This window comes from Hyperolius riggenbachi, chromosome 10, assembly GCF_040937935.1.
Source record: "Hyperolius riggenbachi isolate aHypRig1 chromosome 10, aHypRig1.pri, whole genome shotgun sequence".
Classification (NCBI taxonomy): domain Eukaryota; kingdom Metazoa; phylum Chordata; class Amphibia; order Anura; family Hyperoliidae; genus Hyperolius; species Hyperolius riggenbachi.
This window is the reverse complement of record NC_090655.1, coordinates 56,839,661-56,866,094: the sequence shown is the minus strand read 5'-3', so window position 1 is coordinate 56,866,094 and position 26,434 is coordinate 56,839,661. Positions and strand designations below refer to the sequence as shown.

The following is a 26,434-nucleotide window of genomic DNA, read 5'->3' as shown; positions in this document are numbered from 1 at the left end:
GTCAGAATTCTAGCGGTTTACTTATTCAGGAAAAGCTGTCAGCTGTTTTAAGTTTTAATGTTCTATGCAAGCTTTTATTGTAAACTGTAAACTTGGGTTACTTCTTTAACCACTTGAGGACCACAGTGGTAAACCCCCCTAAAGACAAGGCACATTTTAACTAAAATGGCCACTGCAGCTTTAAGGACAACACAGCACAGGAGTGATCCCCCCCTTCCCCCCACCAACAGAGCTCTCTGTTGGTGGGGTCTGATCGCCCCCCCCCCCCCCCAGGTGTTTGTTTTTTATAAATATCTATTTGTGTGTTTTTTACACAAAATATGCATTTTTTTTGTTTTGTTATTCCCCTCCCTCCCTCCCTGCATTCGGCCAATCAAGTGATCGGCTGTCATAGGCTTCAACCTGACTAAAGAGGGAGTGGAGCTCTGCCCCCCGAGCAGGAGATGCGCGCAGCCTGCTCACGATCTCCTGCAAAACAGAGCCCCAGGACTTGACGCCAATTGGCGTTAGGCGGTCCTGGGGCTGCCGCCGCGGCCACGCCCATTGGTGTTAGCCGGTCGGCAAGAAGTTAAAATATTGATAGAGCTTTTAAAATCATAAGCGCTTAGAAAAAGCCCTAGCATTGTGAACCAGCCCTGACTTTGGGAACCTTAACTGAGAAGGGATACAGATGGTTTCCTTTTAAACAATACCAGTTGCTTAGCAGTCCTGCTGATCTCCTGCTGATCGCTTTGGCTGCAGTAGTGGCTGAATCACACACCTGAAACAAACATGCAGCTAATCCAGTCTGACTTCAGTCAGAGCACCTGATCTGCATGCTTGTTCAGGGGCTGCGGCTAAAAGTATTAGAGACACAGGATCAGCAGGAGAGTCAGGCAACTGGTATTATTTTAAAAGGAAAAATCCATATCCTTCTCCGTTTAGGTTCCCTTTAAAAAAAAAGTTGCTAAAGCACAGCTAAAGCTATATACATACAACATCAAAAAGGGATACATGGACTTTTAAAGAAAAAAATCTATGTATCCCCTTTTGATGTATGTATGTATGTACAGTATATAGCTTTAGCTGTGCTTTAACAACTTGTCCACACACAGGATTTAAGTCTGATGAAGGCACAATAGCTGAAAGCTTACTCTTATATTTTTTTTTTAAGTTAGCCAATAAAGGGTATTATCCTAATTCAAAACTTGGCACTTGTTGCTCTAAAATAGTTTCTGAGCTACAATTCTGCTCATCCTTACGGTGGGACTAAAACAAAAACTTCTGCTATTTCCTGCTTGGCTGACCCCACATCCTGCTCTGTAGTTACTGGTGCGCTTGACACACAATTGACCCTTCAGTGGGCAACTCTGATTTTATCTCACGGCTTGAAGGAGCGGCTGACATCCGCGCACAATACAGTGATCTGATAAATGGCTTCTAATTTAGAAAGCGTATGACCTTTAATAGATGAGCCCATCTTGCGGGCAATCAATAAGACAGCTAAATCCCATGGCCTTTTGAAATATGTTCTATGTCTAGTTCAGGGAAAATCCAGAGATAAAACTTTCTATAGTAATAATTTTATCAAATAACTGTGCCTGGCATTGCTAGTGGTCATTCCTCCCAACTTTACTGGTGAAATTGAGTTTTTTAGGCTCAAGGTGAAACCTTGTGTCCCATTTAATTAGTGAATTATGGGCTGCACCCCCGCTCCGGGGCGTACCAAATGCATAGCTGGGATTTTATTATAGTCTATTGCAGAGTCCCTGTCTACCTCTGCTCCATAAATGAGAGGATTACTTTTTCTATGCACTTCAAAATAAGATTCTTCTAAAAAAAAAAAGAGCTTTATGGAAAGTTTTGCTTGCAAAATGTTTCCAATTTAATCCAGCACAGGACAAAATGCAGTGAGGCACCAATGTAAAAATGCAAGTTTATGGGCATGTAAAACACACCAGGATTGGATGGGTGGAGCATGATGGGGCACCCAGTGCTGGGCCGAAATTACGCATTAGCGTAATTACGCATCGTAATTCACTACAAATGCACCGTAAGCGTTACGTGTAAGGTTACGGTATTACGCGTAATTAATTACGCGTAGATCACAGGGTTACGTTTTACGCGTAACAAATTACGCGTAAGACAGTAAACTCCCATTGAAATTACACAGTCTGCCGTAATCGCGTAATATTACGCTCCCGTATAATATAAAAAAGCCGCCGACTTTAAGGGTTAATAGCAAAGCCCCCTTAAGTGCTAAGAGCCTCAAATTTGGAGAATATATTAAGGAGATCAGAAGGAATAAGAGGAAAAAATTTTTTTTCAAAAAGACCTTCTAGTTTTTGAGAAAATCGATGTTAAAGTTTCAAAGGAAAAATATATACATTTAAAAACCCGCCAACTTTAACGGTTAATAGCAAAGCCTGCTTAAAATTTAGGAACACCAAATTCACAGGGGATATTAAGGGGATCAGTGGGAATAAGAGGAAAAAATTTTTTTTCAAAAAGACCTTATAGTTTTTGAGAAATTCGATTTTTAAGTTTCAAGGGCGAAAATGTCTTTTAAATGCGGAAAATGTCAGTTTTTTTTGCACAGGTAACAATAGTGTATTATTTTCATAGATTCCCCCAAGTGGGAAGAGTTTTACTTACTTCGTTCTGAGTGTGGGAAATATAAAAAAAAAACGACGTGGGGTCCCCCCTCCCAGACCTCTTTAACCCCTTGTCCCCCATGCAGACTGGGATAGCCAGAATGCGGAGCACCGGCCGCGTGGGGCTCCGCACCCTGACTATACCAGCCCGCATGGTCCATGGATTGGGGGGTCTCGGAAGGGGAGGGGCAGCCAAGCTTTCCCCTCCCCCTCCGAGCCCTTGTCCAATCCAAGGACAAGGGGCTCTTCTCCACCTCCGATGGGCGGTGGAGGTGGAGGCCGCGATTTCCTGGGGAGGGGTTCATGGTGGCATCTGGGAGTCCCCTTTAAAAAGGGGTCCCCCAGATGCCCACCCCCCTCCCAGGAGAAATGAGTATAGAGGTACTTGTAGTACCCCTTACCCATTTCCTTTAAGAGTTAAAAGTAAATAAACACACAAACACATAGAAAAAGTATTTTAATTGAACAAAAAACATAACCACGAAAAAAGTCCTTTAATATTCTTAATTAACCATTAATACTTACCTGTCCCTTTAAAAGCCAGTTCCCACGCAATATCCTCGGAAATATACTAATCAGTTACAATGTAACAAAGTTATTCAATGTAACAACTTTGTTACTTTGTAACACCACCGCACCCGACGTCACTCGCCTCTCACCCGCCGGCCGCCGCATACACACTAAGTCCCCGCCGGCTCCCGCCGTCCACTCCGCCCACACCTGTCACCCATATACATGCTGGCACCCATGGGTGCCAGCATGTATATAGGTGACATGTGGGAGAGGCGGGGAGGGCAGCGGAGCCGGCGGGGACTTAGCGTCCCTTCACCCGACAGAGCTCTGAGCTATATTAGCTCAGAGCTCTCCAAAGCATCTTTGTATTTGGGCTCCAAGGAGCCCCATTGGTCCTTAGCAGACCAATGGGGTTCCTTCAAATCAGAAGGAACCCCATTGGTCTGCTAAGGACCAATGGGGCTCCTTGGAGCCCAAATACAAAGATGCTTAGAGAGCTCTGAGCTATAGCTCAGAGCTCTGTCGGGTCCTGCAGCGCAGACGTGGCGGCGGCGGCGGCGGTGAGTGACGTCGGGTGCGGTGGTGTTACAATGTAACAAAGTTGTTACATTGAATAACTTTGTTACATTGAATAACTTTGTTACATTGTAACTGATTAGTATATTTCCGAGGATATTGCGTGGGAACTGGCTTTTAAAGGGACAGGTAAGTATTAATGGTTAATTAAGAATATTAAAGGACTTTTTTCGTGGTTATGTTTTTTGTTCAATTAAAATACTTTTTCTATGTGTTTGTGTGTTTATTTACTTTTAACTCTTAAAGGAAATGGGTAAGGGGTACTACAAGTACCTCTATACTCATTTCTCCTGGGAGGGGGGTGGGCATCTGGGGGACCCCTTTTTAAAGGGGACTCCCAGATGCCACCATGAACCCCTCCCCAGGAAATCGCGGCCTCCACCTCCACCGCCCATCGGAGGTGGAGAAGAGCCCCTTGTCCTTGGATTGGACAAGGGCTCGGAGGGGGAGGGGAAAGCTTGGCTGCCCCTCCCCTTCCGAGACCCCCCAATCCATGGACCATGCGGGCTGGTATAGTCAGGGTGCGGAGCCCCACGCGGCCGGTGCTCCGCATTCTGGCTATCCCAGTCTGCATGGGGGACAAGGGGTTAAAGAGGTCTGGGAGGGGGGACCCCACGTCGTTTTTTTTTTATATTTCCCACACTCAGAACGAAGTAAGTAAAACTCTTCCCACTTGGGGGAATCTATGAAAATAAAACACTATTGTTACCTGTGCAAAAAAAACTGACATTTTCCGCATTTAAAAGACATTTTCGCCCTTGAAACTTAAAAATCGATTTTCTCAAAAACTATAAGGTCTTTTTGAAAAAAAATTTTTTCCTCTTATTCCCACTGATCCCCTTAATATCCCCTGTGAATTTGGTGTTCCTAAATTTTAAGCAGGCTTTGCTATTAACCGTTAAAGTCGGCGGGTTTTTAAATGTATATATTTTTCCTTTGAAACTTTAACATCGATTTTCTCAAAAACTATAAGGTCTTTTTGAAAAAAATTTTTTTCCTCTTATTCCTTCTGATCTCCTTAATATATTCTCCAAATTTGAGGCTCTTAGCACTTAAGGGGGCTTTGCTATTAACCCTTAAAGTCGGCGGCTAGCTAACATTGATCCATGCGTCAACTTTTCCGCTTGGCAGCATGACCTTACGCATTAATTGCTAGCAGGATTTTACGCGTAAGCCTACAACGTAATAACCTGCACTACGGTATACTTACGCGTAATTGCGTAAGTGCTATGCGTAATTACGGACATGTACCGAAATTTACTGTCTATGCCGTAAGCGTAATTTCGTAATGCGTAATAGCGTAAAATTACGCGTAATGATCCGTAAGCGTAGCTTTCTCCATTACGACCAGCACTGGGGGCACCAAGGTTTGGAGGTTCTGCTTAGGCACTTAGAGGGGGGATTGGTTCCGGCCTTACGTGGGGAGTTTTGTATTGACACTTAGAGGGAAAGTTAGAGCTAGGCATTAGACAAGACAAATAACATTTATATTACACTTTTCTCCTGGCAGACTCAAAACGCCAGAGCTGCAGCCACTAGGATCTGCTTTATAGGCAGTAGCAGTGTTATCCTACTTCCTGAGGATAGCCCACTATCCTAGATGGGGGGGGGGGGGGGGGGGGCTCAGTTTTATCACTTAGAGGGGGAGGTAGTGCTAGGCATTAGGCGGGAGGTCAGTTTTGCCACTTAGAGGAGGAGTTCGAGTTAGAGATGTCACGAACATAGAATTTTCCGTACTCTAACTGCTGCAAATGTTCGCGAGCATGCGAACCGCCATAGACTTTAATGGGCAGGCACATTTTAAAACCTACAAAGACTGTTTCTGTCCACAAAACTGATGGAAAAGTTGTTTCAAGGGGTCTAACACCTGTGCTGTGGCATGCCGGAGGGGGATCCATGCCAAAAGTCTCACCAAAAATTATGGAGGTAATGCTAAGTCTGGTTTAAATCACATTACATTCTTACAAATAATGCACTGGAGTGGTACTGTGCATGCAACTTAATGTAGCAACAATAGCAGTGGTGTGCACACAGCTCTGGGTGTGGGCTGTGGAGTCTCACACACAGAGGAATGCAATAGTACTAGCAGCATACGGTGAAATAATAATGCACTGCAACTTAATGTAGCAACAGCAGTAGTGTGCACACTGCTCTGGGTGACAGTGAGCTGTGGAATGTCACACACAAAAAAAACAAAAGCACAGGAGACTGATGTTCTAGTCCTCAAAAGGGCTGTTTGGGGTGCTTTCTCAGCAAATGAGGAACAAGAACACAGACCTAGCTAATGCTTTCCCTACCTATCTGCAGAAAGTCTGACCCTGTCCTCACTAACAGCAGCCACAAGAGAATGAAACCAATATGGCCACTACAACTGCTTTTTAATTGGGGGAGGGCGGGAGGGGGTGCTAGCTGATTGGCTGCCATGTGTCTGCTGACTGTGAGGTAAGGGGTCAAAGCTTGGCTCCATGATGATGCAAAGGGGCAGGTCGAACACGTCATATGTTTGCAAACAGCGGAAATTTGCCAGAAAATGTCTGCCGGCGAACTGTTTGGTCCATCTCTAGCTAGAGCTAGGCGTTAGGTGTGGGGTTTGTTTTGTCACTTAGAGTGGGAGTTAGAGCTAGGCATTAACGTGTTTTGGTGCTTAACCACACTTAAAGAAAAGAAGGTGTGGTTGAGCGCTGAAACGTGTAGCGACGTCAGATGGCTTGCCGTGACGAGACCCACCTGGGGCGTGTCCCTCAGATCGTTCCAACATCACAGACGGCCCCTGTTAGCCCTGGCCAGACTCAGGAGCTGGAGAGGACTTACTGGCGGCCTCTTACACATGCTTTACTTGCACGGATTCTGTAAGTGCAAATTTGATTGTGTGTTTTGAAAATAAAAAGAAGTTTAATGCACCATTGGAGCACTCCCTTCTCCCTTTGGGTCTTAATGGCGTATGGGCAGCCTTAGGAGTAAAAACGAGGGCACTTACAAATTTATTTTCCAAAAATCAAGTATGGATCAGGAATGTCCCTTTTGTTCCTCAATCCAGCATGGGCAGGGACATTTGGGAAGCTGGATTAATGCCTGTACATATATATATTGCCTCAAATAGTACATAAAACACCTACTTGTCTGTTTCTCTCCCTGATGCATGTGGTCTGGGCTGGATTTGCCATAAGGCACTGTAGGCACATGCCTACTGGTGCCTGATGATGGAAAGGTGGCTCCACTCCCCTCCCCAAGTGCCTCCCTCCCTCCTTCCCTATGCAGAGTGGTGAGCAGAGCGTAAATGAGGTTACTCACCCAGCTCTCGGCATTCCACTATTGAGATCTCCCTTCAGTCGGGCATCTCTAGCTACTTAATACTGAGGTTCCTCTGGCTACCTAATACTAAGGGGCACCTGTAGCTACCTATGACGGGCAAGGGAAATAAGGAAGAAGTGACAGCTGGGCTAGCCAGCACACTTGCGGTGCAGTTTGGGTGGGGTTTGTAGGTTCATAAAGGGCAAAATCTAGGTGCCAGGTCATCTGTGCCTATAGGCTCTTGTGAGGTCAATCCGGGCCTGCGTGTAGTGGATTCATTATTCATACAAGCAATAATTTACTTTTTTTTGGCTCATCCGTATATATTATTGGTGACCACTTATTATTGGTGACTGATAAGTTCCACTGTTGTGTCTTTCAGGGGGATCTCCAAAGAATAAACATTCAGCTGGACTTTGGGGATGGCAGCGCTGTGTCCTACGCCAATTTCAGCAAGATTGAAGATGGGATAAGGCATATGTACAAGATTGCCGGGATATACCAAGTCACGGCTTATGCCGAGAACAACATCGGCATAGACAGCGCTGTACTCTACCTCCATGTGACCAGTGAGTACCAACTTCCTGCTTCTCAGCCTTCAAACTGAATAATATTTCCATGTTTTTTTTATTTTTTTATTATGCTCTATTGTTTATTATGGTGTTGTGTATAAGCAATGACGTTATTCAGCTTGAGTTTGTGCCACAGTCATTTTTAAATCACAATTTTCACACAAAAAAAAAAAGGATTGGAGCGTCACAATGCACTGCATTTGGCAAAAGTAGCTTTTTCTTCAAAGCAGTTTGGCAAAAATGTATTTTCCATATAATTTTGCGAACATTCTCATCAAATTGAGCAATTTGTAAAAATTTCAGTGAAACAAAAATGGTCATATTTACGCAATACAAAATAAACACTTAAAGGGAACCTGACGTGAAAGTGGTATAGGGAACACGTCAAAAAACAAGCAGGAGATTTGAGCGTAGACGGCGCCACCATAAATTGTAATAGGAATTACGGCTATAGCGGCGCACAGGGAGTAACTTCGGCGCCATCAGAAGACAGAGCTGAAGTTACTTTTAAAACACTGAAGTTTTGTATCCGGATGATACCATTTATTTGATAACGTAAAAGAATAAGAGTAAGCAAGCTTTTGGCTATATAGCCTTCGTCGGGCTTAAATCCTGTTTGCTTGCAAGCTGATGGAACAAAATCAAAAGGGGATACATATTTATTATTATTTATTTGTTGTATTTATAAAACACCAACATAGTACACATCGCTGGACATTAGTTTAGGTTACAGACAATATTTAGGGGTGACATACAGCAATATGACAATACCTGAATACAAGAAAGACCAGATCACACAGCACAGTATGAGTACAAAGTAATGCTTAGTCAGTCACTGGATGGGAGCATGGAGATTAGGCAAGTTAGGGTCACTCAAATGCATAGCATGGCTGCACAGTAATGGAGGTGCATGATCAGGTAGGACACAAAAGGAGGAGGACCCTGCCCAAAGGCTTACAATCTAGAGGGAGAGGTAGGGACACGAAAGGTAGGGGTCCAGAGTTCAGCTGTGAGTTTGGAGCACTGGCGAGGGGTGGTAGGCCAGAGTGAAAAGTGAGTTTTGAGGGCCTTCTTGAAGATGTTGAAGGAGGGAGTTGCCCTAATGGGTGGAAGTAGGAAGTTCCATAGTGTTGGAGCAGCTCTTGAGAAGTCCTGGAGGCGTGCATGGGACTGGGTGATGCGGGGGACGGTCAGGCGAAGTTCATTGGAGGAGCGGAGTGAGCGGCTAGGTGTGTACCTCTTAGTGAGATCGGAAATGTAGGTTGGACAGGTTTTGTGGACGGATTTGTAGGTCAGACACAGTATCTTGAATCTGATTCTGGACTGGATAGGAAGCCAGTGGAGGGATTCACAGAGGGGAGCCACTGTGGCGGAGCGATGGGAGGAGTGGATAATTCTGGCTGCCATAATTATGATGGACTGCAGTGGAGCTATTCGGGTCATAGGGAGACCAGACAGAAGGGCATTGCAGTAGTCAAGGCGGGAAATTATGAGGGCATGGATGAGGAGTTTGGTGGTGACAGAGGCCAGGAAAGGGCAGATGTTGCGGAGTTGGAAGTTGCAGGACTTTGTGAGGCTTTGGATGTGGGGAGTGAAGGAGAGTGCCAGGGTGACACCCAGACAGCGAGCTTGAGAGGTAGGGCGAGTGGTAGTGTGGTTAACAGTGACATGCACATCTGAGAGGGTTAGGCATGGCCGGGGTGGGGTAATCATGAATTCCATTTTGTCTAGATTTAGTTTCAGGAACCTAGCTAGCGGACATCCAGTAGGAGATGGCAGATAGGCAGGAGGAGACCTTGACCATGGTAGTGGTGGATATGTCAGGGGTGTGGAGGTAGATCTGAGTGTCATCTGTGATTCTGCATACAGATCATAGTTAAAACCCATGGAGGAGATAACCTTGCTAATAGAGGATGTGTATAGGGAGAACAGTAGGGGGCCAAGGACCGAGCCTTGGGGGACTCCCACCAAGAAGTGGTTAGGGGTGGATGAGGACTGAAGGAGGTCATGAAGGAGAGGTAGGATGAAAGCCAGGTCAGGGCGAGGTCGTGAATGCCCATGGACTGAAGGAACTGGATTTTTTTCAAGCATAAATATGTCATTAAGATGCCGTATGTGAAACAGAACTTTTTATACTGGTATGAGGCGGACGATATTTAATGCCAAAACTCTTTCTCAGCCTATATAGCAAATCTTGTGGTCAGAATTTATGATGCCTCTGTGACAGTGTTGAGTCCCAAGTCTGAGTATTGTGTAAACAAGGAGTCTTATCTCAGCTAACAACCTCCCACCCCATTTAGATGTTCTGTTTCACATAAGGCATCTTACTGACGTATTTATTTTTGAAAAAAATCCATGGATCCCCTTTTGATGTTGCATGTATATAGCTGTCTGTTCCATCAGCTTGCAAGCAAACCGGGTTGAAGCCCAACAAAGGCATTACAGCCGAAAGCTTGCTTCCTCTTATTCTTTTAAGTTAGCTAATAAATGGTATCATCCTGATACAAAACTTCTTGCTTTTACTGATGGCTAACACGGTACAATACCCAACTGCTACTACTTTTAAAACACTGTAATTCGGCCTCCAGCAATAGCTGGAAGCCAAGTTACATCATTTCCCACCATCTACATTGACCTGGTGGGGGAATAGTAATTAATGCCGCAGGGGCTTGTGCAGGAGCAGGGTGAGTCGTATATATCGGCTGTATCCTGCGCCCAAGTCTCCCAGCAGCGATTGCATACATACGCGGATATGGAGGCTACCATATACAGTGTGTTTCCTTTTAAACAATACCAGCTGTCTTGCTGATCCTCTGCCTCTAACACTTTTAGCCATAGATCTTGAACAAGCTTACTAACCACTTACCGCCACTGGAGCAGAGACAGTTGCATAACTACAATGCGGCCCTCCTTGCCTTTTCGTGTGGACCTCGAGAACGTCAAATGTCAATCATTGTAAGCCGTAAAAGAATGGTGTCACACTGCCTTCCTGTCCAGAGGAACAGACTTATTGACAATGTTTTAAAGTGAATGTTTACCGTTCAAAAAAAGGAAAAGTCAGATACTCACCTAAGGAGAAGGAAGGCTCGGTCCTATTGAGCCTTCCCTCTCCTCTCCCGGTGCCCGGTCCCGCGCAGGATCCCCCGTGGCAGTATTCGACCAGTTCGGTCAAATACTGCCACTTCCGCATGCCTTCGGGAGCTTTCGGAAGCCTTCGGGAGCACTTGGGCTCCCGATGACGCGGTCGCTCCATACTACGCATGCGCGAGCGCCCTCTATGACGCGCTCGCGCGTACGTAGTATGGAGCGGCCTGTCTTTGGAAGCCCGAGTGCTCCCGAAGACCTCCGAAGTCCCTGCGGCGGCGGACGCGAACGGGGGAGCCAGCGCAGCACCGAGGGCACCGGGAGAGGAGAGGGAAGGCTCATTAGGACTGAGCCTTTCCTCTCCTTTGGTGATAATATTTTTAATTAAAGCCAATGGGTACCAAACAAAAAAAGGAAAAGTCAGATACTCACCTAAGTAGTGTGCAGTCCCCCTCCTAGCATCCAACCCACCTGGTGGCTGGTAAAACGCACACGCAACTTTCCCTCTTCTCCACACATAGAAGAGTAGCGGAGCAGTGTTATAATTACCTGCTCCCGTGATGCGGTGTGTCTCTTCTGTTCTTCCTGGCAGTCACACGCTCTATGGTTCCATGTCTACAGCTCCTGATCATGTGGCATACCTCAAGAGCCAGAAGTACGCAGCATAAGAGTGTGGCAGTCAGGAAGATCAGATGAGACTGGAACCAGATAAATATTAAACTACTCCACTGCACTACTCTGCAGAAGGGGAGTAGTGCCTTTCAATACCAACTCCCCCCCCCCCCGCCCCCAATCACCATAGTAGTTTGAGACTGTTCAATAAATGTTAAATCTAAAAAAGCGGCTTGCAACAGACTGTTTTAGAATGTGGCCTCTTACATGATTAACCCATCAGCAGCTTCAATAGAATGATCTTGTCCGAGATAAGTGCACAGCTTTTGACCTCAGTAGGCAGACCTTGTTGTGCTGTAAATTCTTGGAATGCTTTAAACCCTCCCTGCAAACAGAAAATACAGAAACTGAAAATAGAAGTCCTTTATTACTGTCTCACACTGCTCCCTAGTGACAAGTGGCCATAAATACACATTACATTAGTACTAATTGGTAGCAAGCAAATGTAACAAAGGGTTAAACTGGACACCCCTGCTATGCAGCTTGAAGGAGACAAAAGGTGCACAGAACTCTGGCCTAGTGTGGACCTCTGACTTGTCAAATGCTCAACTCAGCAGGACACTCCAGAATTATAAATCTTAGTTTTGCATGGACTGACTCTTAAAAAGAAAAAGAGAGTTTCTAATCATTACCTTATATTCTTCATGGAACTTAAATATCTTGCATAGCAATTGTAACGACTCGATGTGTTGGTTGAAGTTGATGAGTCCCTCTGGCACTCGCCACCATCCCGACTTTTCATATCTGTTAAGATAATTCAGACGTTCCCGGGATTGCCCATACGGAATTGTGTGTACCGGTTAACACACATAAAGAGCAAGTTGCCACAGCATTTTACAACTGTGAGCTCTCCCAGTGAAGGGTGAAATGTGCCCTGAAACTTTATCACGCTCATAATTCCTCTGCAAATCAATCTTGTCTGCATTTAACTACCTGTTATTAAAGCCGTTACTGAGCTTGGCGTCACCTTGCTCCATTAAGTAACAAAAGGAGCCGTTAGTGGGAGAGACTGAGCTAATTTCCTTAGGCTTATTTTATTTTATTAGGAAGTTTGAGAGGCACTGGCAGAGGCAGCTGGGTGAGGGGGTTTAGGGGGCACGCCGGCACTAGCAGGATCCTCCACCAGGCAACCTAAGCAGATGCCTGGGGCATAGCAGGTGTCAAGGGGCCCACCTGCCACTTACCTTCTTTGACCTTTCTCTATTTTAGCTTACCAAAAGGACCACAAGGGAGTGTCAAATGCACTACCTTGCCTAGGGCCCCTTTACATCTTAATCCATCTTTGACTCCACCTATGAAAAACCGCTGTGGAAGTGGTAGGCCTTAAAGGTTACCCTCTAGTCAACTCTATCCCAAGCTCAAAGGAATTTTTGGACATTTAGATGGGCTCTAAGCTTAAACCTTGTCACCTAAATAAGCATTCTTGGAGTTTAAGCTTTTATAATGTTCTCATGTCAAACACTCTACTAATCTATAAAAACAAGGAACACCAAGAGCCCCAATAGTGTAATATGTACTGGTAAATGGTTACTAGATAGAGTAAATATTAATACTCACAAACCAGGGTTACCATTAGGGATCAAACCTGCGAAACGCGTTGCATATTTGGCGTTCATAAATAAAATATATTGACTGTCTTTACTACAGTCGTTGTGTGTCTACTTGGAGGAGGTAAGTCCACCACTACCTCCTCTATTTACCAAGAATTTGGTTTTTAAGCTCATTTAGCTTCCTTTTATCCTCTTGGCGCCTCTGTTCTCCTGCATAACTCTACTAATCTATGAAGTCTTGACTGTACTGTAAACGCCAAGGCCCACCAAAGCTGTAGATTCTTGGGAGAGACTTCAGCTCCTGGGTTGGTTATTGCTTCTAGGAAGGCACTAGTTGAAGCTGCTTTACCCGCCAGCCTGGGCCATGGAGTGCTTGAAAGGCTAGCTAAAGTTGAAATCAAATTCATTACCTGTTTTTTTTTACTGGAAACTCGGCCTCACTCCTATCTGCACTTCAGTTCGGGTGGAAAGATCCATGAGTACTTAATAATTTTAAATTGCTGTTGCACACCAAGGTCTGCTAGCTTGCACAGTGGGACTGCCAAAGTGAGCCAAGTCTGGCAATTAAAAATTGGGGTTGCCTAGCGATAGATCACCAGGAATTGAAGTTTAGGGTAGAAAAAAAAATGCTCAGACAAGCCAAAGACCCACTGCAGAAACTGTATTTGAGTGAAGCCTGTGCCAGTCTAGCTGTATCTGAAAAATAAATCCTTATAGGGACTTTCAAGGCGAATCACTTAAAAAAGTAAAATACAAATTAAACCCTTTTGGACAAAATGGTATGACAATCAAGCACATATCATAAAATCCAAAACTCTACTTCATAAAACATCATCTAGAGAAATAAGGGTGGATGATAGAAAGATTTTTTGTTTGTAAGATGGTTACCCTTAACCTCCAAGTATCTGTGGAATGAGAGAGACCAGTAGCCCAATGGTGTGGTATCATTGGACAATGAGGCATATGAAGAAAACGTCTAAGTAATAAATTCACAAGGGTGGGTTGCAAAACCCACAACCACCATTTGTGCCTTCAGGAATGTAACCATCCCCACTCTGTGTCCCAGGTCTGTTGGTGCAGATGCTGGTTGGTTGCTCTACTTTATAGTTGTGAGGACTAAAAAGTCCTTGTGGGGTGTAGACTATGTTAAAATAGTTGTTAGTTCATAGTGGTGGAGGCACTCTTGATGATTGTTATGTAAATGAGAAGTGTAACAGGTTAGCTTCTCAGAAGTAAAACAATAGTTAATGAAAAAGGTATATTGATTCATAGTACTGGGGATGGAGGCGCCCAAAAATAGGTAATGTAATGAAGCAAAATGATGGTGGAGGTAGGGTGTCTTTACCACCCAAGATGAAAGAACCCAAACCACAGGGTTAAAGTAAAAAGATGAAATAATTTATTCAGCACGATTAAAAGGGCAACGCGTTTCACAGTTCGCAGCCCGCTTCTTCAGGTCAATACAAGTGCCTTTAAAATATAGTCACTTTTAACCACATTTAGCATATTGGGCATAGAGGAGGACACAAGGAGGACAGTGGCGGACTTAGGAGGACACAAGGGAGACAGAGGAGGACACAGGGAGACACAAGAGGTACAAACAGGTCATGAGGTACAAAGGGGGGGGGGGGGGGGGGGCATAATCAACAAGATGCCCCTTCACCATGGATGCACCAGGTTTACTATATATTATTTTTTCCCTTGGTTTTTGTCTTCTAAACCTAGGTGTATCTTATGGTCAGGAGCGTCTTATAGTCAGAAAAATACGGTAATCCTATTGTTAGGTTTTTTATGTAGTTGATAAATGTAGAGAGATAATTCGTTTTCCTCAAGAATAATTTGCATTTATGTTCAATTAAATATTAAACACTCGATAAAATGTAAATAGTACTTAATTTTTGTAAAAAAAAAAAAAAAAAAAAAAGTGTTAAAAAATGAATGTCTCCCTAAGGTGTATACATAATTTCATTACATAACTGTTATCCGCTTTTTGCCAATTGGGAGAATTTTACTTGCAAGCTGATGATTTGTCCAAAAACTGCAAATTTCAGCCACACTGTGGGTAGGAAGCAGTAAAAAAGGGCGCATATGGCTAATGGACAAAAAGGGCGCCGCCATAGACTGCAATGCAGAATATTGGGTATTGGGCGCCCAACAGGAAATTTGAGCGCTTGAGAAATAGTGGTTGCAGGGATCGAGTTAACAAAAGTTTTCATTTACAGAATAAGGTTTATTACAAATATCGTTTACAAGTTCGTTTTGACTTTGTTGTTTACTTATTTTTTTGTTTTTAAATTTCGCTTATAGGAGCTTTTACTTATTTTTCCGTTTTAAGTAAAATTTCATTTACACTTATTTTATCATTTAAAATTCGTTTTCATACGTATAATGCTTAAATATCGTTTTCAACCTTATTCTATTAGAAATGCATCGTTTTTGGTATTAACTTTGATTTTTACACTTATACTGCGTCGATCATAGTATTCAGATTTGTTAACTTACTTATATATCGCTTTTAATATTACCGTTATTTTAAGATTTTTAATGTGTACGTGATTGTAAGGCTATCTATTCTAATATATACATACACCTTTTTCTATTTATAATATTATTAATGTGTACGTGATTTTAAGGCTATTTATTCTATTACAAATATATAAATTATTCTATTCATGTTATTTATAGTGAAGTATTTTAACCACTTCACCACTGAGGGGTTTTACCCCTTGAGCACCAGAGCAATTTTCACCTTTCAGCGCTCCATCCATTCATTCGTCTATAACTTTATTATTACTTATCACAACGAAATGAACTATATCTTGTTTTTTTTACCACCAATTAATCTTTCTTTAGGTGGGACATTATGCCAAGAATTATTTTATTCTAAATGTGTTTTAATGGGAAAATAGGAAAAAATGTGGGAAAAAAATATTTTTCAGTTTTCGGCCATTATAGTTTGTAAATAATGCATGCTACTGTAATTAAAATCCATGAAATTTATTTGCCCATTTGTCCCGGTTATTACACCATTTAAATTATGTCCCTATCACAATGTTTGGCGTCAATATTTTATTTGGAAATAAAGGTGCATTTTTTTCAGTTTTGCGTCCATCCCTAATTTTCAAGCCCATAGTTTATAAAGTAACAGTGCTGTACCCATCGACATAAATATTTAAAGAGTTCAGTCCCTAAGGTAACTATTTATGGTTTTTTTTTAATTGTAATTTTTTTTCTTTTTATTACAAAAAATAAATAAATTGGGGAGTGGGGGAGGTAATTAGTTAATTTATAGTGTAAAAGTATGTACCGTTTTTTTCGGACTATAAGACGCACTTTCCCCCCCCCCAAAAGTGGGGGGAAAAAGCCCCTGCGTCTTATAGTCCGAATACAGGGAGTCCCTGACTTACAAACGCCCGCCGATATGAACCGCCGCCTCGCCGCGATGTCAGGGACTCCCTGCAATGCCCCGGTGTCCTGCACTGCCCATACGTAGCTTGAATATCGGCGGCAGCCGTATCTGCCCTTTGTCTGACCTAATTAGCCACAGTAGGCTATGCATCTGCCCCCGTGTTATTTAATTAGTGTTGTATCCCCCGTGTAATGTAATTAGCATTCAATACCCTGGCCGCCCATGTATTGCAATTAGCTTTTAATCACCCCGCCTCCCGCCCGGGTATTTACAATTAGCTTTTAATCACCCCGCCTCCAGCCCGTGTAATGCAATTAGCATTTAACCACCCCCGCCTCCCGCCCGTGTAAGGCAATGAGCAGCGGGCATCACTCACCTGAAACTTGAAGCCCGCGGTGAAAAGCTGTTCGTCTCGCTCGTTCTTTCCTCCAAGTGCCGGCACTTCCTGGTCGCGTATGTAATGACGCGACCAGGAAGTGCCGGCACTTGGAGGAAAGAACGAGCGAGACGAACAGCTTTTCACCGCGGGCTTCAAGTTTCAGGTGAGTGATGCCCGCTGCTAATTGCCTTACACGGGCGGGAGGCGGGGCTGATTGAATGCTAATTGCATTACACGGGCTGGAGGCTGGGTGATTGTATGTTAATTGCCTTGCACGGGCGGGAGTGATTGAATGCTAATTGCATTACACGGGTGGGAGGCGGGGTGATTGAATGCTAATCACTTTACACAGGCGGCCAGGGTATTGAATGCTAATTACATTACACAGGAGATCCAACACTAATTATATTACAGGGGAGGGAGCAGTTGCAATAATTATATTATATGGGGGGGCAGATGCATTAATTATATTACATGGGGGCAGATGCATTAATTATATTACATGGGGGCAGATGCATGGGCTACTGTGGATAATTACATCAAACAAAGGGAAGATACACAGCTGCCACCGCTATTTACATTACATATGGGCAGTGCAGGAGGACACCAGGGGCATTGCAGGGGACTTAAGGAAAATACATTGAGTCAGAACATCTACCAGACGCTCCTGGACCATGGACGCACCAGCTTTAGTATTTTTTTTTCCCCCTGGTTTTTGCCCTCTAAAGCTAGGTGCGTCTTATAGTCCGGAGCGTCTTATAGTCCGAAAAATACGGTATTTGTATATGAAAAATGTTTTGGATGTAGTTTTACTATTTGGCCACAAGATGGCCACAGTAATTTTTAGTTAATGCGACCTGTAAGTGTCGGAAGTGCGCTTACAGGACGTTCAATGAGGCTGGGAATCTTTTTTTTTTTTTTTTTTTTTCCCTCACAATGATCGCGCTGCTTCTCATAGAAGCAGCCGATCATTGCTGGGGGGCTGAGATCAACGAACGGGAACAGTTTTTCCCGTTCATTGATCTCCAGGCGAGTGGCCGTTGGCATGCACAAGCGCAGGAGCGTGCGCACGAGTGAGCGGGAGCGTGGACAGTGGCGGTAGCGGCGTATATCTACGCTCCTGGTGGGCAAAGGGTGTAAAAAGGAGCGTAGATATACGCACCGCTGGTGCTAAAGTGGTTAAGGATTAAAGATATTATTGTTTATATGTGTGTAAGGGTGTTTGTGCAGTGGTGATGGTTAGGGTTAGGCACCACCAGGGAGGTTTTAGGATTAGGCACCACCAGGGGTGGGGGTCTTAGGGTTAGGCACCACCAGGGGAGATATAAGGTTAGGCACCACTAGTGAGGTCTTAGGATTAGGCACCACCATGGGGGTGGTTAGGGTTAGGCACCACCAGGGGGGTAATTAGGGAATAGGCACCACCAGGGGGGGGGGGTTAGGGTTAGGCACCACCAGGGGGGTCTAGGGGTTAGGAATAGGTACAGGGAGGGTTCTGTGTGAGAGTAGGGTTAGGTATAGTTACAGTACAATATTTGTGTAAATATACATAATTTAATGCATGCCTGGAAAGGGTAGGTTGACGACAGAAGCTTAAAGTGGACCCAAACTAAAAATACAAGATTTCAGAAATAAAATCTATTTTCTAAATTATAATAGCAGCCTTTTTTCATCTGCATGATGACAAATATCAAATAAATATTTTACATTTATTGGAGAAACCCCTCCCTTCCTTTCATATTGCCGGCAAATAATCTGGCAAACTGGTGGAGTAGATGGTGTCCAGCAAAGAAGGAATTGCTAATGGCTGCCCCCAGTATAACCCTAGTTATGCAAAGAGGAGGGTGAAAAGCATGCACTGAAATGCTCATAGGCTTGAAGGAGTATTTGTTTATATTTGTATGTGTCAGAGTGGTGCAACTAAATATTTTGAATTAAAAAAATGTTTGGTTTGGGTCCGCTTTAATTAACGTAAATGTAGTGATCAGCGTGATGTGCTAATTACGATATCCTGAAATGTTACATAATTTTTGCAATAACAATCAAAATGGAAACCTTGTCATCATGAAAAATTATGTGAAATAACAATTACAATCATTTTCGTGATGACATTTTCGTAATTTCTAAAATTTTGTAATTACAATTAATTTCCGAATGAATTTTTGTGTAAAACACAAAATTATGATTTAATGCAAAATGATAAAAAATTACAAATTATGAATTGTCTGATAATTATGAATTACAATTCCATGTTGTAATGGACTAACCAACAAGCTCATGGTGAACCAGAACTCATTGGAGTGTGTAAGGGGCTACAATGGACCAAAAAGTCCCCTTACTAAAATGCATGGAAACCAAAAGTTTGCCTTCTTAAAACAGAAAGTATTTGCGATAGGTTGGAGTGCGCTCTGAGATTTCTCCCAGTGCATCACTGCTGAATATATGCAAATTAACAACTATACAGTCTGTATGCATGTTGGATTATTATGGCTCTGTACTAATTATAAGCTGCCACATCATTGCATTCCAGCGGATCTGGAGGTGTGTTTAGCTTCTCAGGGTACAATGGTTAATTTGCATATATTCAGCTGTGAAGGCACTGGGAGACATCTCGGAGCTCACTCCAACCTGAATTATCACAAATACTTTCTGTTTTAAAGAGGAACTGTAACGGCAAAACGTCCCCTGGGGGGTACTCACCTCGGGTGGGGGAAGCCTCAGGATCCTAATGAGGCTTCCCACGCCGTCCTCCGTCCCTCGGGGGTCTCGCTGCTGCCCTCCGTACAGCCGTGACGTAATATTTACCTTCCTGGCTCCTGCGCAGGCGCTCTGACGGCTGTCGGCTCTGAAGTAGGCGGAAATACCCGATCGCCGTCGGGTCCGCTGTACTGCGCAGGCGCAAGTCTCCGGTGCCTGCGCAGTAGAGCGGACCCGACGGAGATCGGGTATTTCCGTCTATTTCCGAGCCGAAAGCGGCCAGAGCGCCCCCGCTGGAGCCAGCAAAGGTAAATATTGAACTGACAGTCGGGTCTGTCGCCGGCTGTTCAGAGGGCTGCAGCGAGACCCCCGTGGGACGGAGGACGGCGTGGGAAGCCTCATTAGGATCCGGAGGCTTCCCCCACCCGAGGTGAGTACCCCCCAGGGGATCTTTTTGAAGTTACAGAGTCTCTTTAAGAAAGCAAACTCTTGTGTTGTAATTGCAAATTTTGTGTTGTAATTAAGAAAACGCCAAATTTCTGCTCATCTTTTACACTATCAATTCATGTAAGTAGCGAAGTTCAAATAATTCTGTTACTAACACCTTCTGATGCTTTCCCTCAGGTCCTGTGGAACATGTTCATCTAAGAGTGCCGTTTGTTGCCATCCGAAATAAAGAAGTCAACATCAGTGCGGTGGTTTGGCCAGCACACCCGGGAACACTCACTTACTTTTGGTGGGTTGGGAACAATACCAAGGTATGTTGCATCTACAGTATTTTATTGCTTTCATTTTCTACAAAGTGCTTCTTCTTGACACGTATGACCTGGCACTGGTTTGCCACAAGATGACTTTTCAGTTCAGTTAATACATTCTTAAAACTTAAAAGAACACTAACAATACCCAAGTGTTCTAAAATGACAATGTAAAAATAATGTCTAAGTAACTTTGTAAACATTTTCCTACTTTTCGTGTTAAATATCAGAGGCAAAAGTTTTAATTCATTGTGCGTAGGATTTAGCTCTATTGGAACAAATCCTTCGCAAAAGAGGTGTTTGCTTCAATGCACAGCCAGTGTTTTTTTGCATATCAGACTACAGTTTCTCTGAAAGCAAAAAAAAAGTATGAAAAGCTGTGGTGTCAGGTTTCACATACAATTACAAATGTTTATAACAAGTTACCTTTCCTCTGCTCTCTGCAGACAGCTCAGTCAGAGACACGGGACACAGGCAGCTGCAGCTAGTGAGAGCTTTCTCATACACAGGGTTAACAGATGTAGTGTGAGGTAATTCCCCCTCCCCTCATGGTTCACTATGCAGTCAGATTTGGCGTCAGTTAAAGTGGTCTGAAGGTCATCATTTCTACTTTGCTCTAAAAGCTTTCTTACAGCTTTAAAGCTACTATCCCAGAAAAAAAATTGTAGCAGAACAGCATTGAAACAGTTAAACACAGCACCTTGCCCTGCCAGGCTATTCAGCTTGAGATCAACATCCAGAATGGAGATAACATTATCTTTACACACAATGTAACAACAGAATGTAAGAAAACACAGTGTAAACAACTGAAAACACTCTATGAGCAGCTCTCTGCGCTTCAAGCATACACACAGTTCAGAACAGCTCACTAGAAGATTTCAATATATAATAAAAAGCAGCTGGAATAATATACAATGGCAACTTTGAGGGCAAGATAAACTACACTTTGGAAACTTGTAATTTGTAGACAGACAATATTACTTGTGCACAAAAACAAATATGATAACTGTATGAGTAATAAAAAGTAGGAAAACACATTTTTATTGAATGTTATGTCAAGAGTTTCAGACCATTTTGAGAGTGAAAGGAATTTGATACAGTAAACAAAAGAGATAAGCTTGAGAAATGTATACATCATTATTTACCAGCACTTCAGGAACTCTCTCAATACCAGGTTAAAAAAACATGTTAAATGGTGGTGTTCCTTTAAATGAATACTCAAAGAGAACCTGAGCCAAAGCTCGGGTTCAGAAACAAATACTTAAGGAGAGGGAAGCCTCTGGATCCCACTGAGGCTTCCCTCGCTATCCTCCACCACTCACTGGGGCACTCTTGCTGATCACTGCCATGCTTCTATGCGGGCACTCATGTGGTCGTGCTGCAGTCACTCGAGAACTTGCAAAGCAGCTCCTGCATAAGCGGCTCTGGTTTACTGCGCAGACGTGGCTGTACTTGTGCAGTACGACTGTAGGCATGCATAAAGAGTACTGGATACAAAGCAAAGCATGACTCTATGTACAGCTGCTGTAACTTCTGCTTTTATTGGAATAAATGAAGACTTATGGCGATTTGGTGTTGTGGCATTTGACTGGTAGTGAGCCAAAGTGATTTCTCCACCTGCAATCTGAGGTGGGCTACATCTGGTGAGCGTTTTGGCATACATTTGCTGGGGATTGGCACGGAATGAGCACTGAGTGAGAGCACTGAACACGGAGGGAAATTTTCACCTGGTGGAACTTGAGTGTGAATTGAAGAGACATGTTTAATGTGATAGAATGGTATCACCCTATGTGAAGCTTTCATTGCAGGTTAAGGATAAAATCATTATACCCAACAGTTGATGGCACAAGTCTGAGGAGCGCAGCAGTATTTTTTGTGTATGAAGTATTCCTGAACTGGACTTTCTGTAGCGATCTCTGACTCTGGTGCAATTAGGTTTATGCTAAAAATTGGAACTGTGGTGCAGTCTTTATTAATTGATATATGCATAAAGAGGACCGTGGCCTTGTTTGAATTACAGACAATTCCTGGTCTGTTATCTTTGGAGGGTTTGTGCTCGGTGATTGTGGACCGACTCAGGGACATTGTAGTAAAAATAACAATTAACAAAATTGCTTATTTTTTACGATATTCATTTATAGATTATTTAGTCAGTGTTTTTTAGTTTTGCCAGGTGATCTGTCCGAAATGTTTGTATCTGAGAGTTCTATGCACAGAGGGAGATAATGCTTGCTTGCAAATAATGCAACGAAGGTCGCAGACAGCAAACTGTCAGGACCATGGTCATGACATCACACTGTGGGAGGGGTTTCACCACAATATAGCTACACAGACCCCCCTGTTGATCCATTTGAGAAAAGGTAAACATTTCTCGTGGGAAAGGGGATACCGGCTACTCCACTGTGTACACACGGAGCAGCCTATGAGTCATAAGAAAAATGCATAGTGAATAAAGGCTTCTTCTCGTAATTATTGTATTTTCAGCTCCAGCACACTAAATTAGCGAATGGGTGGGAATAGTTTTTAACAAATTCTTGGTAAAAGCCAAACCGCATTGCCCCGCAGAAATTACCATTCGCATGAAAATTGTGCCAAACTATATGGAGTAAAATAAAAAATCCCAAATGAATCCCAGCCCAATTTCAAATTCTATTTTCATTGGACAAGGCCCAGGGCCCTAACAGCTTGCAGTACTGACCAGGAGGCAAAGCAAGACACCTACAGTATTAGTAACAGCTGAGCACATTTCCTAGTATTTGCTTTTCTTAGAGAACCTTAACTGAGAGGGCTATGTATGTTTCCTTTTAAACAATACCAGCAGCCTGACAGACCTGCTGATCTCTTTGGCTGCAGCAGTGGCTGAATCACACACCTGAAACAAGCATGTCCAGTCTGACTTCAGTCAGAGCACCTGATCTGCATGCTTGTTCAGGGGCTGTGGCTAAAAGTATTAGAGAGACAGGATCAGCAGGAGAGTCAGGCAACTGGTATTATTTTAAAAGGAAAAATCCTTATCCTTCTCAGTTTAGGTTCCCTTTAAAGGATATCCGAGGTGACATGTGACATGAGGAGATATACATGCTGTGTTCCTTTTTTCTTTCTTTGCCTGAAAGAGTTAGACAGGAACTGCCACTTACATACCTAAAGTTTGAGTCAGGACTGGGTCAGACTACAGTGTGACCCTTGCTAATAAGCAATTCCAACTATAAAACACTTTCCTGACCGTAAATGGCTTCTGAGAGCAGGGAAGAGATAAAAAGGGTCAATTGTTCATAGATTTTAGCTCTGGCATACTTCCATGAATGTGTCATTGAGCAAAACAAAAAAAAACCCAGTAAAACGTAAAAAAGTAGATTTAAATATAAAATATTACTGTGAAATATCTTTAAAAAATCATTTTTAGGAGAAGGGGGATAGATACAATTATTTCATTAGTTTATTTTCACCTCGGGGGTCCGAACTCCGGGAGAAGGGAATCCGGAGCTGCAAGACAGGCGGTGGGGGATTGATGAACTAGGGACGCCATAATTTCCCTATCCTGTCACATGATCTACAACATGTGTTAACTAGCCTGTAAATCCTATCAGCCGCCTCATTTGTTTCATCGTAAATTATTCAAAGATTTGCGTTTTACCCTTGACTTGATTAAAGGGGCGATCTTTCATTCCAATCAGGGGTGGAAATCCATGTGGGTTTATGGTGGAGAGAAGCTTTCCATCACCTCGTCCACAGTCTGGCAGTGGCCATGACTCTCTCGCTGTAATGACTTAATGCACTCTATAAAGTCATAGATGTCTCAGCGGAAGATTCAGGACTGACACAGAGGCTGAACTTGCCCTAATTGACTCGGAAAACGACTGAGAGACTTCATTAGAGAGCAGTTACCCTGAAACGCCGGTTTAGCAGCTATCCAGAGCTCTGACATACAGGGTGTGTAATGGTATAAAAATAACAACTTTGTAAGTGAAGATATTTAAAGTGATCTCGAGGTGAAAATAAACGAATGAGATAAACAATTGTATTTGTCCTCCTACTCCTAAAACATGACCTTTTTTTTTTTTTTTTTAGATATCCCAGGGTTTTGTTTTTTTTAGATATCCCAGGGTTTTATCTTATGTTTAAACATTTACAAAGTAGATTTATGTTTTGTTGCATCTGCTCAGTGGCAGCCTATTAGGTAACCCAGGGTTAAAATAAATGAACTATTGATTTTTTTTATCTCCTTCTGCTCTCAGAAGTTGTATTCTGCCAGGAAAACTTTTATGGCTCTAATTTGCTTACAAGTGACATTTACTATTCTCCAAACAAGGTACCGACAAGACAGAAGCTGTCACTTCCATACCTAAAAATTCTTTCATGCAGCAAAAATACAAAGTAAAGCAGCCTGGGTATTTATGTTTGTACTGTACATACACATTTATTTCTTCAATTCACACGTCGCTGGTCACGGCGCTCTTCAATCGCCGCAGGCTTCTCTCTGTGCCGTAGCTGTAATGGCAGAGGTCTGTGAGCCAGTCAGGAGCCGCTTTCATTGGCTCCTGATGCTCTTCATTAACATAAGCCAATGTGATTGGCTCACAGTGATCATGTGGTCAGGAGCCAATCAAAGCGGCTCCTGTCCTGCTCACAGAGCTCTGCCGTCTTGTAGATGGCAGGGCGAGTGAACTGCGGTGGGTATAGAGCGGTGAGATCGGTGGGAGCGTGTGGCGGGGGAGGTGTAATTACCTCCTGTCACGGGACACGCAGCCACCTGCAGGACATAGATTTCTACGTGGCCTGGAAGCAGTTAAGGACCACTATCATGAAGAATGATAACATTTAAAATGCAAGTGAATGCATATTTATAAAATATACATTTATTCCAGAGTAAAATGCACTATAATTTTTTTTTCCTATGTTGCTGTTCCTAGATCTGGCAAGTTTTGGACTATTCCATCTCCTCATCAGTGGTGCTTTATGTTCAGAAGCACTTCCTGAACAGCAGTTGCTCAGTCTAACTGCCAAAATAGTGTGCAAGCGAGTAGGCAGGCTGGCATCTCTGTATAGATCCTTTCCAGGGACTGCTTTTGTAAGGAATAAAGGAAATACTGAGAATTCCCCGTGAGGAGATGAACTAGTCCATACCAGTCAGATCAGTCAGATGTTTTCTGCTTACTGTAAGTGACAGCAACATAGGAGAAACGTAATTTATAGTGCAATTTACTCTGGGAGAAATGTACTTCTACTTCTTACAATTTTATAATTGTGGTCTTAGTGACTTTGAGGGCCCGTTCACACTAGGGGCGTTTTCCGCCTTTTCTCAAGTGCAGGTGATTTTTGAAATCGTCCACAAAACGCTTGTGCAATGATTCCCAATGAGAGAGTTCACAGCTGAGCGGTTAGTTTCTGATCCGCTCAGCAAAGCGCTGCCTTTACCATTTTTAAGGCGTTTTTGCTACAATGGAAGGTATAGAAAAAACACAAGACACTCACAAAATCACTTTGTGCAGCAATTGCATTCATGTTTTTAAGAATAAATACATTGTATTTATTCTTTTCCGGGTCAAAGAGTTCACTTACTGACTTGCGTCTGGGAGTGAATTAAAAAACCGCTTAGAAAAGCGTTTTTTACAAAAACGTAGCGCGCAGTGGAATGCCGGGAGGGGAATAAAACGCACAAAAAATGCAAAAGGCTTGCGTTTTCGTTTTTAGGTGTGAATGGGGCCATATAGTAATTATGTTGATTTCAGCATCAGAAACACTATATATTGCTGTATATTGTTATGCAATCCCGCCTGCGACAGTGATGCTTAGCTATGCAGAATTCTCCTCCTAGAGAACTCTGGGAGACCAGGTATATTTTCCGCTGGCTTTAGAACTCTCGGTTAAGACCATTCCACAGAACTGCACCTGACAGGACTATCTGTGATAAATGTCAGAATGTAAATCGGGGTGAGGAGATATTTTACAATGGGCAAACACTGACTAAAGGTGGTCATACATTAGAACGATTATGGGCAGATTCGACCAAGAGACAAATTTATCTCTAATCGAATCTGATTAGAGATAAATTTGTCTCTAATCGAATCTGCCCATACACTACAATTCAATTCCCATCCGATTTCAGCATGAAACCATCAGGGAACTGGCTGAGCCGCCATGTCCCCCAAAATATATAAATGTATGTAGTGTAGTGCATTTATATACGTGTCCGGTGTCGGCCTCCACGCGGTGACCGTCCATCTTACCGGGTAAGCCGCATACACACTAGCGGCGCTTAGCGTCTGACGTCAGACGCTATGCGCCGCCGGCGTGTATGCGGAA

General features: G+C 43.2%; 1 protein-coding gene across 1 annotated transcript in view; it reads left to right on the top strand.

The window, feature by feature from the left end:
- LOC137534197 (VPS10 domain-containing receptor SorCS3-like) overlaps nt 1–26,434 on the top strand; it is an 872,207-nt gene that overhangs the window by 784,632 nt on the left and 61,141 nt on the right. The window contains exons 19-20 of the mRNA XM_068255595.1: nt 7,396–7,582; nt 20,001–20,134. Coding sequence (XP_068111696.1) covers nt 7,396–7,582; nt 20,001–20,134 — 321 coding nt within the window. The remainder of the gene's footprint in view (nt 1–7,395; nt 7,583–20,000; nt 20,135–26,434) is intronic.